General features: G+C 43.0%; 2 protein-coding genes across 2 annotated transcripts in view; one reads left to right on the top strand and one right to left on the bottom strand.

Annotated features, from left to right (window-relative positions):
- Positions 1-3,935: 3,935 nt before the first annotated feature.
- LOC103365052 (D(5)-like dopamine receptor) overlaps positions 3,936-18,280 on the bottom strand; it is a 20,446-nt gene continuing 6,101 nt past the window's right edge. Inside the window, 2 exon segments of the mRNA XM_008292377.1 lie at positions 3,936-5,201; positions 5,203-5,376. Of these exon segments, the coding sequence (XP_008290599.1) occupies positions 3,936-5,201; positions 5,203-5,376 (1,440 nt within the window).
- LOC103365051 (serine-rich coiled-coil domain-containing protein 2-like) overlaps positions 8,824-18,280 on the top strand; it is a 37,035-nt gene continuing 27,578 nt past the window's right edge. Inside the window, exon 1 of the mRNA XM_008292375.1 lies at positions 8,824-9,167. The gene's annotated coding sequence lies outside the window, so the exon portion shown is untranslated. The remainder of the gene's footprint in view (positions 9,168-18,280) is intronic.

The raw sequence follows: 18,280 nt of genomic DNA, 5'->3' as shown, positions 1-18,280 counted from the left end.
TGTTGGTTCTAGGTGTTGGTTCTAGATGTTACAAGTTTACGGTCTGACGGTGTCGCATTTGTCTCATTTCGTGGTTTAATTTTTTTGGTCATTTTTTTTGTTTTGTGTTTATTTTAAACTGGTTTTAGACCTGGTTTAAGACTGATGTTAGACCTGTTTGAGGCTGGTTTAGACCTGGTTTTAGACTTGGTTTAAGACCTGGTTTTAGACTTGATTTTACCAGCTGATCATAAAACAAACAAAAAAAGACCAAAACTGTATTTTGACAAATACAGATTAGAAACAAACATTTTTTTAGACTGTTTGGTCATAAAATGACCTTTTTATTGTATTTAAATCAGTATGAAATACTCATCTTTTACAGACAGATGTTGTCATTTTCACAGTTTTTAAAATGTTCTGACAGGATGTTTCTGGTGCTGCGGCGCTCCGGTCGGGCCTCTGCTGAAGCTGCAGACCGGGTTCAGCTGAGACGTGGAGACAAACACTCGTGTGATGGAAGAACAGCTGCGATTACCTGAAGAGGCCTCGACGCTGAAGCTGACGGTGTAATTGTCGATAATGATGCTGGGTTTGTCTTTAACATATGAAAGCAGGAGGAGAGCCTGAACACTCACATCAAACGGGCCGGTTCTAAAGGTCCTCCACCGGCGAATCCAACATCCAGTCGACTCTGAACCAATAACGGGTCACTTCACGGTAAACACATGCAGAGTTCAACATAAACCTGCAGTGTGTTGGTCTTTATTGGACAGATTCAGCTCAGCGTGTTTTAGTTTAACTCGGTTCTGATAATTAACATCATCGGATCAGTACCAGCATCACAACAAACTGTTCGAGCAGATTAAACCCGTTTCGTCTCGTTTATTGGTTCGACAGTTTCTGGATTCTGAATAAAACAGATTCTGAAGAAACTTTTTTGGACTGATTTGGGTTTTGGACTGATGGTTCTGGAACCAGCTTTGGGCCTGGATTTGGACTGTTATAAGCTGGTTTTAAACTGGTTTTGCACCAGTTTTAGGCTTGATTTTAAACTGGTTTTGGTCCAATTTGTGACTTGGTTTTGGACCTGCTTTCAGACTGGGTTTTGAACTTGTTTCGGACTGGCTTGAGGCTCGATTTTGGTCTTATTTTAGGCTGGCTTTGGACTTGGTTTGGACTTGGTTTTGGACCTGGTTTTGGACTTGTTTGAAGCTTAGTTTCCAACTGGTTTTTATATTGGTTTTAGAGGGGTTCTGGACTTGGTTTTTGTCTTATTTTAGACTTGGTTTTGAACTTGTTTTGGGCTTGTCTTTAGTCCAGAGATCCATTTTAGACAGAACTTGACTCCATTATTCCACATTCATGAAATATATTTTATCCATAACGATAAATTATGACACACAGTGACTTCATGTTTGTCCAAAGTCATGAAATCAAATCAAGAATTAATTGAAACTTGTCAACAATGCTAAAAATATTGTACAAGATCACCTGAAATGGCTCAGATGGTCTGAGACGACACAAAAATGTATGAAATTGCTCCAAAGCAGTCCAAAGTGACTCAGAAAAATGTCTGAAATGTTAAAACCTGTCAACTTGTCAAAATGATCAGTAATTTATACAAACTGACCCAAAGTTCTTTCATTTGACTGAAAATGGTCTAAAATGACCTCAAAGCTGTTCAAGATGAATTAAAAACACGACTCCAGATTGTCCAGCATGTCTCAACACCTGTCGAGGACGACGTAGAAACTGTCCAGGTTGACTTCAAAAACGTCAGTTACTCAAATCCAACATTTGCTCATTTGAACCAGTTTTAAGTTGAGACACCAGCGTGTCCTTGTAATCAGTTTGTCATAAAACATAAAAGGAATCCTTTAAATTCTTTTTCACGATGAACAACACAAACTGAGCGGAACTTTCCGGGACTATTTTGTGCAGCGGATGAATCTGAGCTGCTGCTGCTTCAGGAGGTTTAACAGCGTTGACATGTTTATGTGTTTATTCGTATATTTTAACTTCCTGAATGCGAGCAGACGGCTGAGACGTTCAAACGAAGCTGATTGCTGTTTTTGAACTAAATCACTCGTCAGGACGTCTGGGTTTCTGCTCTTCTTTCCATTCTTAGCACAAATATCTGCTGCTTTCTTCTCCTAAAACCTTCCTTCCACAGTAAAACCACCGCTTTGCTCGTTTCTCTAAACTCAAGCAGCAGCTGGAGGTTAAAGTTCACACGTCTTCCATCTCTAAACCACCTGAAACCGTTTTGGATGTTTAAAGTGAAGCCGTAAAACCGTCTGAAACGAGCCTTCACGTCAGTCAGAGCTTCACTGGCTGTTAAAATGCCAAAACAAGACGTTTCACTGTTGTTGTTTTTACACATTGATCACATCAGATCAGATCTAAAACAGCCATCGACGCAAAAGAATCTTCAAAACTCATTTTCACGTTTCTGAAGCTTCGACGCTGTCGGTGAAAATGCAGAACCGTGGATGATTTATTGGTTTTGTATGAGTTGTTGTGATTGAAAACCGCTAAACCGCACAGACTGGTCAAATCTGGAATACAGCGTAAAAAAAAACGTAAAAGTACTAGTTTTTTACAGTGTTTAGATCAACAAAAAAGTCAATAATTTAACTGTAATTTGAAAGAAAAATGTATGTACATTAAAGATGAATCATGATTTGACCCCTCCACGCCAGTTTGTTAAATTACAGATAACAGCTTGAAAAAAAAATGTAAACAGAAAAAAATAATAATTTACATGTTTTTAAAAAACGGGTCAAAACTGTAAAAGATAAAAATCCATATTTGTATTAATAGTAATTTTTTTCTCTTACAGTGTGACGATAACATCACACACTCTGACTGTATTTCTAGAACTATTTCATAGACGTGTGCTTTTGGGGGGAACATTGTGCCAGATTCTCACTATTTTTAAAAAAAAAATGTTTTACAGGATTTGTTTTTACAGTGTAAATTGTAAGTTTCTTTTAAAAAAATAAAAAAAATTCTGATTTGAAAAAGCTTCATTCTGTTGGTGAACGTGACCAGATTTTACTTCTTTTTTCAAACATGTCCACCAGATCTAACAACTACACTGTAAAAAAAAATAAAAAAATAAAAAATGCAGTTTTTATGAACAGTTTACTGTTATTTCACAGCTTTTACATGTTTTGTTGAAATACAAAAACCAGCTCGTAAAGTCACTGAAAGAAACGTATGAATTTACATGTTAACCACAAAGAAACGTCCACAGTTAGTTTTCCTTTGACACCAGATCTTTGTCCAGTTTTTACAGTGTTTTATGGGAACTTTACTCCAGTTTATGGACTTTTATCCTGTTAAATTACAGAATATTCAGCGTGATACAGGTTCTGATACGTTTCTGTTGATCCTGAGGTGATGGTCTGTCAGCTTCCATTAAGTTTTATACTCAGGCTTCATTAAATTAAATTAAATTAAACTAAATTAAATTAAATTAAATTAAATTAAATTAAATGAAAAATGTGCATTTCTCCACTGAGACAAATAAAGGTACATCTCATCTTATCTTAAATTACTGAGTGAATTAGTTCATAATTACAGCCGATAAATATATAAATATACACACGTGGTGGCTGTTCTGACCCACTTTGACCTGATTTCTGTTTTTGTTTCCCCAAACCTTCATGTTTTATTTTTTACAGTGTATTTCGTGTTGAACATGATCCGCACATAAACAGAAGAAGTTCTCCTGACTGGTTCGGTTCTGTTCTGTTCTTTTTCTTGTTTGCGTGCCGACAAACTGGCTTAAAGGTTTCACATGTGAACGTTTCCAGGTTTCGGTCCATTAGAACCGAATCTGTGGTTCGGAGCTCAGAGTTTAGTTTCCCTGAACTTTTACCGGAACTGCAGAATCACGACCACACTCCGGTTCCGATAAAGTTGAGTTCTGTCGCTGTGCACGGTTCTCACATGTCCTGGATCTGACCCGGAATCCCGTAGCAGTCGGCGGTTCCGGACGGGCTGAAGGGCAGCAGGTCCAGAGAGATCTCCGCCTCGTACTGCAGGATGGCGGGAAGCAGCAGGTTTCCGTCCGACACCACGGACACGCGGTCACAGTTCGGATCCGGTTCTCCTCCGGTGTGGAGCGGCGGAACCGGCCTCTGCGCTCCGGGCCCCGGTACCGGGCCGGCGTCCCTCTGCAGCGTGGTGTCGTGGTGGTAGGACACCAGCTCGTTGCTGAAGTCCACCGTCTCCACCGCCGAACTGGAGCAGTACCGGCTGCAGCCCAGGATGGTGCTGAACGCCTTCCGGAAGTCCGCGTTGAAGGCGTAGATGACCGGGTTCAGGGACGAGTTGGCCCAGCCGAACCACACGAAGATGCTGAAGGTGGTGTCGCTGACGCACGGCGCGTCCCCGAGCCGGTCCGGCTCACAGAACGGAACCACGCAGTTGAGCACGAAGAAGGGCAGCCAGCAGAACACGAACACGCCCATGATGATGGACAGGGTCTTCAGAACCTTGGTCTCGCGCTTGAACGAGCTCTTGAGCGCGCTCTCGTCGTGCGTCGAGGCGCGGTGCCGGCGGTTCTGCGCACGGGGCCCCGCGGCTCTCTCCAGGGACGAGATCCGTCTGATCTGGGTCTGCGCGATCCGGAAGATGCGCGTGTACGTGCCGACCATGATCAGAACCGGGATGTAGAAGCTGATGAGCGACGAGGAGATGGCGTAGGTCCGGTTCAGGCTGGCGGTGCAGTCCTCCGGGCTGCGCGCCGTCGAGTTGTCCGCGCGGTGCCAGTTGAGCTGCACCGGGATGAAGGAGATCAGAACCGACAGGGTCCAGGCCACCGCGATCATCACGAAGGCGAACCGGCGCGTCATCTTGCGCTCGTAGCGGAACGGGCTGGAGATGGCCCAGTACCGGTCCATGCTGATGATGCACAGGTTGAGGATGGACGCGGTGGAGCACATGATGTCGAAGGCGACCCAGGTGTCGCAGAACCGGCCGAACAGCCACATCCCCGCCACCTCCGACACCGCGCGCCACGGCATCACCAGAACCGCCACGAACAGGTCCGACACCGCCAGAGAGATGACGAACGAGTTGGTGACTTTGGAGCGCAGGTGGCGGAACTTGATGACGGCGGCGCACACCAGCGTGTTCCCGAGCAGCGTGGACACGATCAGGACGCACAGCACGCAGCCGGTCAGCGCGCGCAGGCTGACGCCGGCGGCCGGTCCGGACCCGTCGGTGCCCGCCGTGACCACCGGCTGCTGCTCCCGGTGCCGGCGGAGCGTCTCCATGAGTCACCGGACAGCGTCCGTCCGTCCGTCCGTCCGTCCGTCCGGTCCGAGCTCCGAACTCTGCGCCGCCGCGGAGGAAGTGAGCCGCGGACTGAGAGGCGCCGCGCTTTAATACCGGGAACGTGTCCGGTACCCGACGGCAGGACGGAGCCGCCGGGACGGTAAGGTACCGGTTAACTACTGTCTGTTTATTGTTTATTTATGTTTATTTATTGTTTGTTTATTCGTATTTATTGTTTGTTTATTCTTATTTATGGCTTGTTTATTGTTTATTTGTTGTTTATTTACGGTTTATTTATTGTTTATTCTTGTCAGATCCTCAGATTCACTGAAGCTGATTTTATTTCAGGCGGACAGAACCAGAACCAGAACCAGAACCAGAGTTTGACAGAGAACCTGAAGTGTTCCGTTCGGATGTTCTGGATTCAGAGAAACTTTGTCTTCAGTCAGACAGAACCTCAAGTTCTCCACCTTCAGGAACATGAAGACTCGGACCGGAACCAGACGTGGTTCTGTTTGTAGAACTGATCAGGTTCTAAAGAGTTCTAGCTGGAAGTTTTCTTTTAGCTCCCAGAATGTTCTTCTTGAAGACAGCAGAAAGTTCTAGAGATGTTCTATAAATGTTCTTCAGTCGTTTGCCAGATGTTGCATCGAGAGCGTTCTTTCTTTGTTATCATGTAACATTGTGGGAATGTTTTATCGGGTAACGTTCCATAACGTTCATTACTGAGGCTCCAGAACATCTGGAGAACGTTTTTGAATCACATGACTTTTAACCTCAGAGGAACCTTTTTAGAAACGATAAATATGCTCAAAACATTCTTTGAACGTTAGATGAAAATGTTGAAACGCTTTTAGAACTTGTTAGCCATCGTTGTGGGAACGTTCTCTGTTGGAGAACCACGTGGTTCCAAATAGAACCTGTTAAACCCACAGGTTCTGTCGTTACAGGATCGGGTCCTGTTAGATTCTCGATCAGCTGATTGTTCCTCTGATTCAGAGCTGATCAGCTTTAACAAGACGCTCTGCAAAGTGTTGTTTAAAGAACCCTCAAAGAACCCTCAAAGAACCTTCAAAGAACCCTCAAACATGATTCCTGGAAAGGTTCCTCAGATGGAACCTTCAAGAACTTCAGCAAACAGAGGTTCAGGTTCAGAGTTTGGTTTTTAGCTGCTTCCTGGTTGCTCCTCATTCAGATCCACGTCAGGGCGATGGGTCGGTTCTGATCCACGTCAGGGCGATGGGTCGGTTCTGATCCACGTCAGGGCGATGGGTCGGTTCTGATCCACATCAGGGCGATGGGTCGGTTTTGATCCACGTCAGGGCGATGGCTCGGTTTTGATCCACGTCAGGGCGATGGCTCGGTTCTGATCCACGTCGATCAGGTTTTGATCGATTTGATTGATAAATGAGCAACAAGCAGCTGCTTGTGTTTCACAGACTGACGTTCCTCACGTCTCTCGTCGCAGCACTTTTTATTGACGTCGTAGCTTTACATGTATTTTATTTAGAATTTCTTAGACCCAGTTTCTGTTCTGTCTCCTTGTTGTTCTTCACCACAGCTTCACTCATCATCACGACACACTCCTGGTGTCTGTGAGCTCAGCTGGCAACAAAAAGCTCTGATTCTGATTCAGAACTTTATCATAAAAACTTTTTTTTAGCTAAAACCAGGTCAAACTTAAGCGTCTGAAACGTTCCTGGTTCTGTCCATCAGAACACGTTCTGTGTTTTGGGTTCAGACAGATCAACATGTTCCAGTTTGGGATTTGAGAAGAACACTTTAAAGAACACATGAAGAACCGTCCTCTAAACGGAGACGTTCTTCAGCTGCTGATGACGATGAGAACATGAAAAACTGTCTGGTTGGACATTTGCTGCAGCTGGTTCTGTTTGTGACCCTTTAGCGTATGAATGATCATGTTGAAGGCTGAGGACCGGTTCTGAACATGAACAACGAGGAGCTGCAGTTGGATCATCATCATCATCATCATCATCATCATCACAGTGATTATCTGATAAAACACACATTAAAGAAGCTTTTTCATCAACAAAGATCAAATTCATTCACTGTCACAGAAAAAAAGGAAACATACGAATGTTCTCATTTAACGTTTAATTTCAGGCATTTTAGAGAAAAATACACGAAGAAGTGAAACTATAACTAACACTTGGAATAAAAGTCGGTAGGTGTCGTGAAAAAAATAAAATAAACCAGCGATAAATTAAGAATAAAACAAACAAACTGTGAATTAATGCGATCAAATAAAGACAAATTAAAAAAATTTAATCATCTACAAAAGCTTATAAACAGAGAAACTAAATATGAATTTGTAAAGTGACTAAAGCTGGACTCAGATGAAGCACCAGGACCTGGAGAGTCCTGCAGGAGCTGGAGGAAGGCTGCCCTCTAGTGGACGGACCCGGGAAGCACAACAACAGAAGGCTTCAGCCTCACAGCACGTCAGAGGAATTTTTGTTTCTCCATCTTTGACATTCTTCTAAACCAGTTAAAGCTGTGAGGACGGATTCACACAGAGACGAACTCAGACTGGACGTTGTTCTACTGATCCGTGGAGAGCTTCAGTCCAGAACCCTGCAGACGAGCAGCTCCACGGATCTGGAAGGAAAACACACGAGAGGGAAGAAGTGACCTGAGCTAAAGTCAAACAGGAAATCAGAGAAGTTCATAAAGTGATGTGAGCTGTAGAAAAACCCAAACCTTAAACCTCAGATTAATACAAGTTTAAATTAAACCTCAGTAAGCAGTGCCTGCAGCAAGTTTCAGTTAAACCCCAGTTAAACCAGGTTTAAGTTAAACATCAGTTATAAAAAACAGGCCTGCAGCAGGTTTAAATTTAAGCTGTCAAACATTAGTTAAACCAGGTTTAAGTTAGGCCTCTGTAAAAGTCAGTCTTTAAGTTTAATTTGTTAGACTTCAGTTAAATGTCTGGGATGGTTTAGATTAAACATGTTAAACCTCAGTTGAACCAGGTTTAAGTTAAAGCTCAGCTATAAGCCATGTTTTAGTTAGACCTCTGTAAAACCTGATGAACCTCAGTTAAACCAGGTCTAACTTGAACCTGTTAAACTGAGTCTGCAGAAAGTTTAAATTAAGCCCCAATTACAAACTAGGCTTAACTTCAACTACAATTACAAACCAAGTTTAAGGCAAATCTCCATGAACCTGAGTCTGCAGCAGGTCTCAGTTAAACCAGGTTTAACGTAAGTCATAAACTGGGTCTGCAGCAAGTTTAGTTCAAACCTGTTAAACTTCAGTTAAATGTGTTGATAAAGTTTATGTTAAATCTGGTAATCCTCAGTTAAACCAGGTCTAACTGAAACCCACTAAAACTGAGTCTACAGCAGGTTTAAGTTGAACTAATCAAGTCAACACGCTTCCGGTCACGAAAGGGTTATGTTTACAGCATGCAGGTGACGTCAGAGTCAGCTGTGCCTCGTGCAAGCGCAGTGCTCGTGCACGTGTGTGTGTGTGTGTGGATGATTCAGCAGCTCGAGCCTCACAGTCTCAACATGTGCAGCAGCGGCGGACGGACGACTAACGGCCCACTAACGGCCCACTAACGGCCGTTCTGTGACCTTGCTACCGGACCGCAGAGGAACCGGGCCGTGGTGCCCGTCGGGCCGAACCCCGGCGCTGCTGCTCGGTGTGTCGGTCGGTCGGTCTGTCGGTGGAGGCCGGAGCGTCGTCCTTCTCCCCCCGCAGCCTCCGGACGGTTTCACCGCCGCTCACCGGGACTCTTTCCGGTCCGTCGGCTTTTATCAGAATCTCTCCGGTTGGATTTTACCGCAACCCGCTCGGACCGACGCCGGCGGCTCCGTCCCGCCGCCCTCCGCCGCCTCATTTCCGCATTCGGATGCTCCGTTTGCCGGCAGGTGAGTCCTGCTGCAGAACATCCGCCTTTGGACGGAACATTTAGACACGACGTTAAGTTGAACCGGAAAAACACAAGAACCGGTTAAAACCAGCTGATGAACAACGAACCGGTTCGACAGGTTGAGACCAGCAGAACCGACGCGTTCGGGTTAAAATGGAAGGTTCTTGAGACGGAGTTCTGAATGGAGCAGCTGCACGAGACCATCAGACCCATCAGCACACGAGCAGCAGAACCGTGAGCAGGTTCTGGGTTCTACAGCCGGTACCACTTCATGTTCTGGTTTTTATTCACATTAATGACGGGCTGACGGAACCCACATGAGCACCGGGTTGCCAGACGGTTCAGAACCCTCCTGCAGGGTCGTTCTGGGCCTTTTCATCGATGTGGATCCGTGAAGCAGCACCTTCGGTTCCACTGGGTTCTGTTCTGACCCACGCAGAACCTCGTTACCTCCTGTGGTTCTATCAGTTCTCCTGTTTGGCTCATATTGTTTCAGTTGGTTCTGCTGCACAGTTCTGGTTTGTTCCGCAGGTTCTGTTCTGTGGTGCTGATTTTCATGCACGACTGTTTTGTTCTTAAGGTTCTGTCCTGCAGCCGTTCAGGTTCTGTTCTCTAGTTGTTTGATTCTGCAGGTTCGGTTCTATAACTGTGTGGTTCTGCAGGTTCTTTGTGTTGTTCTGTGTTTGGACTTGATCAGTAGTTGTTTTGTTCTGCAGGTTCTGTTCCTCAGTTGTTGGTTCCGCTGGTTCTGTCCGGCAGTTGTTCTGTGTGACTGTGTAGTTCTGCAGGTTCTGTCCTCTCGTGCTTTGGTTCTGCCGGTTCTGTTGTGTAGAACGTTTGTCCTTGATGTGTGTGTTTTTGAGTTTGTCTGCGTTGGACCTCAGCTTTTATCCTCCTGATCCGCGGGTTCTGATCCGTTGGTTCTGTGGTCTGCTGGTTCGGTTCTGCCCGCCAGCAGCAGAACAGAAGCTGCTGCAGCTGCTGTCAGAGGAACCTGCTGAGTCTGTAACCGACCCGAGTCTCTTACAGTCTGGCCGGGTTCCAGTCGGTCTGGCCGGGTTCCAGTTGGTCCGTCTGTCCATCTCTGGCGGTTCCACTCTGCTGGACCTTATCCTGGCGTTCTCTTGGGCTGATCGTTGGCCTTCTGGTGGCCCGGTTCCCCGCTGAGATGAAGAATCTGTTCCTCAACCGAGACGAAATGAAAACAAAGAACGTGCGGTTCTGCTGCAGACCGGTACATCTTCTAACTTTAGAACTTTAAAGGTTCCACGTGGTTCTGAAGAACCTGGAAACAGCAGGATGTCCTGGAAAGTCCTTCAGGCGTCAAACTGATCTCCGGTCCGGTCCGCTCAAGCTTCAGAATAAACCCGACTCGGTTCTCGTCTGCTCGTTAATCTGGGTCCGGTTGGTGAGCTGAACGTGGTTTTTGGGTCCAGATGGGGTTTGATGGCGGTTCCAGGTTCTTCAGCAGCTTTTATGTCTGAGCTCAGATTCTGCTGAACTGAACCACGGTTCTGGTTCTGAAGTCACAAACAGCCTGTTTCATCAGAACTTTGCTCTGAACCTTTAATTGTAGATAAAAACGGGCCGAGTTTGGACTTTATGTCCCAGAACGGTGACGTTGTGAAGAAACCCCTAAACGGAGATCCTGATGCGGCTCATCGTGACTCCGTAAAGCTCCACCTTAGAACTCTAGAACTTTTTAAACAGTCATCCAGACTTTTGGACTCAAAGCTTTCACGGTTCTGTCGTGGGTTCGACTTCTTGTCTCATCTTTTTGACTAAACTAACATTTTGGACTTTTCTCTGGTGTTTGGGTCAGAACTCGGTTCTTATAAAATGAACCTGGTTGAGTTTTGTTTTCCGGGTGGTTCTGATTTTAAACCCAGATGTTTAATATTTAATTCTTTGTCTCCTCGGAGAGCTTCTCTGATGACGTCTGGTGTCGGTTCCGTCTCTGCTGCTGGTTTCTGTGGCAGGAAATGTTTGGAGAATCTCTCCATCTCTGCTGTCGTCTCGTTTCCTCTCCGGTCCGAGACGAGGAAACGTCTGAAGCAGGATTTAGAATCTGAGGCTGCTTCAGAGGTCCGTTCAGAACCACGACGGACAAACGTGTGCTTCTGCAAAAAGTTTTAAAAAACAAACAAATAAAATATTTAAAAAAATATGAATAAATAAATAAAATCTTACCTTTGATAGGATCGATGAAATAATTAGAAAATATCTGGAAAAAAATATAGACGCAGAAATTACAGAAAAAAATAAAGAAAAAAAATTTACAAAAACATCGACGACTTCTCTAAATAATAAAAAAATATTAATCATGTCATTAATAATAATAATAATAATAATAATAATAATAATAATAATAAAACAATAATAATATTGTTGCAGGTTTTTGTGTAATTTTTCCTGTTTTGTTAATTTTTAATCTTTTTGTGGTTTTTGTTTAATTTTGAACGTTGTTTTTTTGTCACATTTTCTGTCTGCTGTCGATGGTTTTGTGTCTCTTTGTTTGAGTTTTGTGTCTCTTTGTGGGTTTTTTTATCCCATGTTGGTCGTTTAACGTCTCACGTTGTGAGTTTTGTGTCCGTTTGTGGTCATTTTGTGGTGTTTTGTGGTTGTTTTTGCTCCATTGTAGTAGTTTTTTTGTTGCATGTTGTTAGCTTTCTGGTCATTTTGTGTCTCTTTGTGGTTGTCTTTGTTTAGTTTTAGTCATGTGATGTCTGGTGTTTTTAGCTTTGTTTGATTTGTGGTCGTTTTTTTGATCCCATTTTGGTCATTTTGTGTCTCATGTTTTTGATTTTGTGTCTCTTTGTGGTCGTTTTTGTTTAATTTGAGACATTTTGTGTCTGCTGGTGGCAGTTTTGTGGTGTTTTGTGATTGTTTTTGCTCCATTGTAGTTGCATACTGTTGGTTTTGTGTCTCTTTGTGGTGATTTTGGATGTTGTCTCGACTGTCTTTGTGTAGTTTTTCAGGTGTTGTTAGTGTAGTTTGGCTCTGTGGCTGTTTTTATGTTGGTCGTTAAGCGTCTCAGGTTTTTAGTTTTGTGGTGTTTTTGGTTGTTTTTGTTGCATGTTGTTAGTTTTCTGGTCATTCTGCTTCTCTTTGTGGTTGTTTTTGTTGAGTTTCTGTGGTTTTGTGTGAGGACAGAGCTGTTAGCGGCGGAGAGTCGTGTCCGGGCTGATTATCGGTTATGGAGCTAAATGACTTCTAACGGATGTAAACGTTGAGGCTCGGCTTCAGAGAACGGAGACGTGTTGGAGGTGAGGCGGTGAGAGGGTGAAGCTCCTCATCCATCCATCCATCCATTCATCAGAGAGCTGCAGGGTGTGTTTGCTGGTTTCCTGCCCAACAAGCTTCACATTCATGCTGTGTGTCAGAAACACAGGGAGGCTGTTCAGCAGCTCAGGCGGAGCTTCGTCGACCTGCTGCCTCACCGAGAAACACTCACAGCGACAAACTCACCTTCTCTACATGTTTAGTCAATGTTTTTAAACTCATTTTGTGTCTCTTTCGTGTCTTTTTATTCTTGCTTTTGTTTGTTTTGTGTCACATCTGGAACGTTTCGGTTCTGGTTTCGGTTCTGTTGGTGGTTGCTTTTAGATAGATAGATAGATAGATAGATAGATACTTTATTCATCTCCAAGAGAAATTTACAGTTCCAGCAGCTTCCAAGAAGGGAACACAGGGGCATGCAGTGTTCTAGTACAATAAAATAAAATAAAAGGAATCGTAGTATGATAAATAAAAGATACAATATAGTAACTCGTAGTTTTTTGTTCCATTTCAGTCGTTTTCTGGCACATTTTGGACATTTCGAGTCTGATTTTAGTCGTTTTCGACGTCTTTTTACTCATTTTTCTTATTTTGTGTGTCTTTGCGTTTGGTTTTGTTTTATTTGGGACATTTTTTTTGTTTAAGTTTAGTCATAAAAATGTTAAAAACACCAAAATACCTCAAAAATGTTCTCCTCAGGCAGTTTTAAAAAAAAAATCTTTACGGTCACGTTTAGTCTCTTTGTGGTCATTTAGTGTCTTTAGGTCATTTGTCGCCTCATATTAGTCATATTTTGCTTGTTTAGTGTCTTATAGGTCAGTTTTGTTATAGTTTGTCATGTTTTGTCTCACTTTAGTCCTATTTTTTTCTCTTAATGGTCATTATTTAGTGTCTTTTGCGTCTTTTTTTGTCTGATTTTACTCGTTTTTTGTATGTTTTTGTTGCTTTTTTGGTGAATATCCACACACGTTTAACCCTCATGTGACCATCGTGACATTTTTTAGATTTTCAGATATTTTTAAGTGTGCTTTCTAAGTTTGAACCCCTTCATTACATCATGAAGTTCTGATCGTATACGTCCACCGTAACACAAACTAGATGGTTAAAGACTCACATTAGATCCACTGTCGAGCATCTTTGTGCACAAACAAACCGTCGGCTTGTTTTATTCTGTGTGTCGTGTTTAAACCGGGCCGTTGGTGATGAAATGAGAAACCAGCAGCAGACGCATGATCATGTGAACGTGGTGTAAAAGCAGCGAGCTCTTATCGTTATAGTCTGAACAGCAGCTCGTGTTCAGGAGGCTGCAGGTCGTTTCCTCCGTGATGAATCGATGAAACCGGGTCGGCGGCGGCGGCGTGAGTTCAGGCTGCAGCAGCTCCTGGATGTTCAGAGAACCCGCGGGTCAGGTGTCGGCTCCGAGTCCGGCCCATGAATAATGAAACGCTGGGCTAAATGCGGCTCTTCTGTTCTGATCCGAGACACGAGGACGTCCTGATGTTTACGCCTGAATCCCAGCAGCCTGGACGGTGAAGACGTGAAGCTTCATTCAGTCACAAACAGACCGAGAGTCACTGAAACCAACACATCTCATGAATTCTTCCATCATTTGTTCTGTTGGGTGGAAATGAACACAGTTCTCAGGTTCAGCTGCTTTTCTTTGTATAAACGGATCATTTATGGAGTTTTGGGGCTTTAAGGTCTTCAGTGTTTTATTCAAATCTGACGTTATGTTATTTGCAGATAATTCATTTTTCCCATTAAACACATAAAAACGTGAAGAAGCTGGCATGTGAAGGGTTCAAGTCCTTAAATGATCAATGAGTAAATAAATGGATTTATTGTATTGCTGCTGAACTTTCTGATGGACGTTCTGACTCGTTTTCTGTCTGAACACAGACCAACCAGAGGACAGTCGTCTGCTTCTGGCCACGTTCAGCATTTCTTTGTTGGTTTTTTGTCTCTTTTCGGTCGTTTTCTTCGTCGTCTCCTCGCTGCTCTGACGCCGCCTGGCTTCATGTCTTCGTGTTTTTTACTGAGTCGAGCAAACTGTTGATTTTTTGGCTGTTTTTATTTCCTCTTTTTGCTGATTTTATTCTCAGATTCTAATAATTTTCCAGATACAAGCGGGCTTTACACATGAGTAGTTTGAGGACTGTAGGATTTTTTTGTTCTTCCAGTTTTTCTCTGAGATGAACGGTGGTGTTCTGGTATGTGGAGCTTGGTTTGGGTTCATAACTTCTATAATCGATCAGCTGCTCTCACACAGTCAGAACACACCTGGATGTGCACAGACGTGTTCCTTCCTCTCTCTTAATGACCCGTTTGTCTCTAATCGGAGCCGTAAAGCCAACAGAGCTCCATTATTTCTGTTCTGGTCCTGTGGCAGCATGTGATCCTTCAACAGGAGCTCCTGTGTTCCTACGCCGAGGAGGGGAGCTCGGCGACGCAGCGTCTCCGTCCTCTGCCAGGAATAACCGTCCCCCCGTTACCCACAGTCCTCTGCTGCCGGATCAGGTGGCGCTTCACCTGAACAGTCGCAGGTTCAGGTGACGTTTGAGTCGTTTTTATCTCACGTGAAGAGCAGCAGATAAACCGATGCTGCCGCCGGAGCCACGAGACGGCAAAAAGACAGAATAAAGCAAAGAAACCAGGAGAAACCGGCAGCGACAGGGTTTTAGAACCACCGAAACACCTCAAAAATGTTCTCCTCAGTCAGTTTTTAAATCTTTACGATCACGTTGAGTCTCTTTGTGGTCGTTTAGTGTCTGAAAGGTCATTTGTCGCCTCATGTTAGTCATAGTTTGTCACTTTATGGTCATATTTAGTGTCTTTTAGGTCAGTTTCGTCATATTTTTTCATGTTTTGTCTCACTTTAGTCCTATTCTTTCATTTATTGGTCACATTTAGTGTCTTATCGGTCATTTGTCACCTTCCTTTGGTCATAATTTGTCTCATTTCAGTCATATTTTGTCACTTTGCGATCATATCTGGTGTCTGTTAGGTAGTTTGTCGCCTCATATTAGTCATATTTTGTCACTTCATGTTCATATTTACTGTCTTAAAGGTCATTTTTGTCATAATTTGTCTCATTTTAGTCGTATTTTGCCTGTTTATGGTCACATTTAGTCTGTTTTCGTCATGCTTGGTCTCTTTATGGTCGTATGTTGCCCCATGATGGTCATGTTTTCTATGTTCTGGTTGTGTTTTACTTCTTTTTTGTGATGTTTTGTCTCGTTTTTATCATATTTACACCTTGTTAGTCATGTTTTGTCTCTCTGTGGTCACATTTAGTGTCTTAAAGGTCATTTGTCGCCTCATTTGGGAATATTTTGTTGCTTTGCTTCATATTTTGTCTCATTTTTTGCTGCTTTTTGTCTCTTTCTGGTAATTTTTGTCTTCACTATGTGTCTTTATGGTCACATGTTGTCTCTTGTTGGTCATATTTTGACACACTTTTGTTGTTTTCTGTCTCTTTTTGGCCCGTTATATGAATCTTTATGGTTATATTTCATCCCTTTATGGTCATTTAGTGTCTTTTAGGTCATTTGTTGCCTCGTTTTGTCGTATTTTGTCTCATTTTAATGATATTTTGTCTCTTTATGATCACATTTTGCCCCTTGATGGTCGTATTTGTATTTCTGGTCATGCTTTGTCTCTTCATGCTGACGTTTTGTCTCATTTTCGCTCATTGGTCGTGTTGGCGTCCTTAAACATCCACGTTTCTTTCTGTTTCTGTCGGTTTTCACCGGTAATCAGAGACGGTGCGTTTGCAGGCTCCTCCGTCCAGCAGCTTCACGCCCTCGCTGGGTCAGACCGGACCATCTGTCGTCCGTCTGTGAGCGGCAGCTTCTGGCCTTCTGTCAGTCTGACGGCGTGAATGAAACGTGATCTCACCTGAGAGCTTCGTTCAGACGGAGACGACAGCTGTTGGAGAACCGGACCTGGACGGGCTGAACCACAGGTCACAGCTCAGAACCCTGGAGGCGACCAGAGCCACTTTAGGAAGCGTTTTCTTCTGTCTGCACTCGATCTCGTCGTCTGTGCAGATTTAACCAACTACCAGCTGCTTTTGTTGGTTATTAATTTACAAAAAGATGAAAACCCGTGTTATCAACGTGTCTGAAAGACTCAGAAATGATCCAAAGTGGCTTCAAACGTGTCAAAAAGGGAATTTTTTCAGGAAAAATAGATTTTTTAGATCATTTATTTTGCAAAAATTAAAAAAATCATGCATATGTCCACAGATGTTCCCAACACTGCAAAGAAAAGCTGCATATTTTCAGAAACCTGTAAACCTGGAATCTGCAGCTCAGCCGGATGTTTCAGCTTCAGCTGTAACGTCACCGTTGTGTCTAACAGCTCGAGCTGACGGATCATTTTTTCCTGTCAAATAAAGGACGTTGATCTGTTTTCCGGTTCGTTCTTCCAGCTGCACGTCGGACTGTTGTCGGACTGTTTCTGCCGTCTTGTGGATCTTTTCAGAGGAAACCTGCCGTTCAGACCAAACCGCCGGTGGAATGGAGCAGAAAAGCGAGTTTTGCATTTGTGACGCTGCCGGCAGTCCAGCCGAACATTCTCTGAGTTGTTGTGAGGTGACTCTCGGTCGTGGCTTCGTGGCCGACGTGAGCAGATCCTGTTTTTTTACAGAATCCTGTTCAGACAAACGGATTGTTTCAGGCACATTTTTAATGAAACATGATGATAAAAAAAAAATAAATAAATAAAGCGACGTTAAAAAAAATAATAAAAAAAACAACAACTAAAAATTTAAAATATTTTAAAAAATATTTTTAAAATCAAATAAAAATAATAAAAATAAATAAATAGAAATAATTAAAAATATTATTTATTTGTCTTTGTATTTCTACTTTTGTCAGCCTTTTCTTTTATGGATTAATTTTCACCACATTATTTATTTTTATTTAACTTTTATTTTGTTATTCTTTCACTGATTTATTTTTGTAATTTGGCCTCTCACTGCTCCACAGCAAACAAACAGGCTTTTAATTGCACAAAAGAAGATGTGAAATTATTTTTTTCTTTTAGATTTACGGCCAAACACTGAATTTATTCGTCACAACAACCCGGCGTGCTGCTGATTTAGTGGTGAGCGTCGATGTTTGTGGTTTCAACAGACGTGGAACAAGTGAACAGCAGATCATGAGCATCCACATGGAGACGCTCGACCTTTTGTCTCCGTCGGTGTTTGATTCCTCGCAGCTCGCTGAGCAAAGAAGTAGAGCGAGAGGACATCGATAAGTCAGAGCGATGCAGCCGAGGAGGAGGAAGGAGGAGGAAGGAGGTCAGGACGGAGAGCTAAAGATGCTGGAGGAGGTTTTAATGGTGTCACAGTGAGTCTGAGTCTTTGTGAATCTGTTCACGGTGGAAAATAATCTGAAGAGCAACAAGGAACCGGAGCTCCATCACATTAAAATAGATAATATATAATAATAATAATATATAAGAATAAACTCATAATGAAAATAATTAGACTAATTAAACGAGAGTGCACCGTTAAAAAAAACAAACAAGCTTTTTTTCAATAAAATCATTGAAAATTCCCGTTTTGGTAAATTACACACAATAACGAGTGAAGTCAGAAAATATAAATGAAATGATGATTGAAGCTGGATCAGATGTTTACATTTCTTTAGAATAAAAGCAGGTATCTGTAGAATAATCATTTATTTTGCTGATTTAAATACAGTGAATAAAGGAATAAAGTCATTTATTGTCAAATGCTGTAAAAGAACGAGTTCTACTGAGTTAACATAAACGTTGACATCGTTTGTTGGGTTTTTCGGGTTAACATGTAAATTCATATTTTCT

Source organism: Stegastes partitus, unplaced genomic scaffold (assembly GCF_000690725.1).
Source record: "Stegastes partitus isolate 25-593 unplaced genomic scaffold, Stegastes_partitus-1.0.2 Scaffold805, whole genome shotgun sequence".
Taxonomy (NCBI): Eukaryota; Metazoa; Chordata; class Actinopteri; family Pomacentridae; genus Stegastes; species Stegastes partitus.
This window is presented reverse-complemented; position numbering and strand designations above follow the sequence as displayed.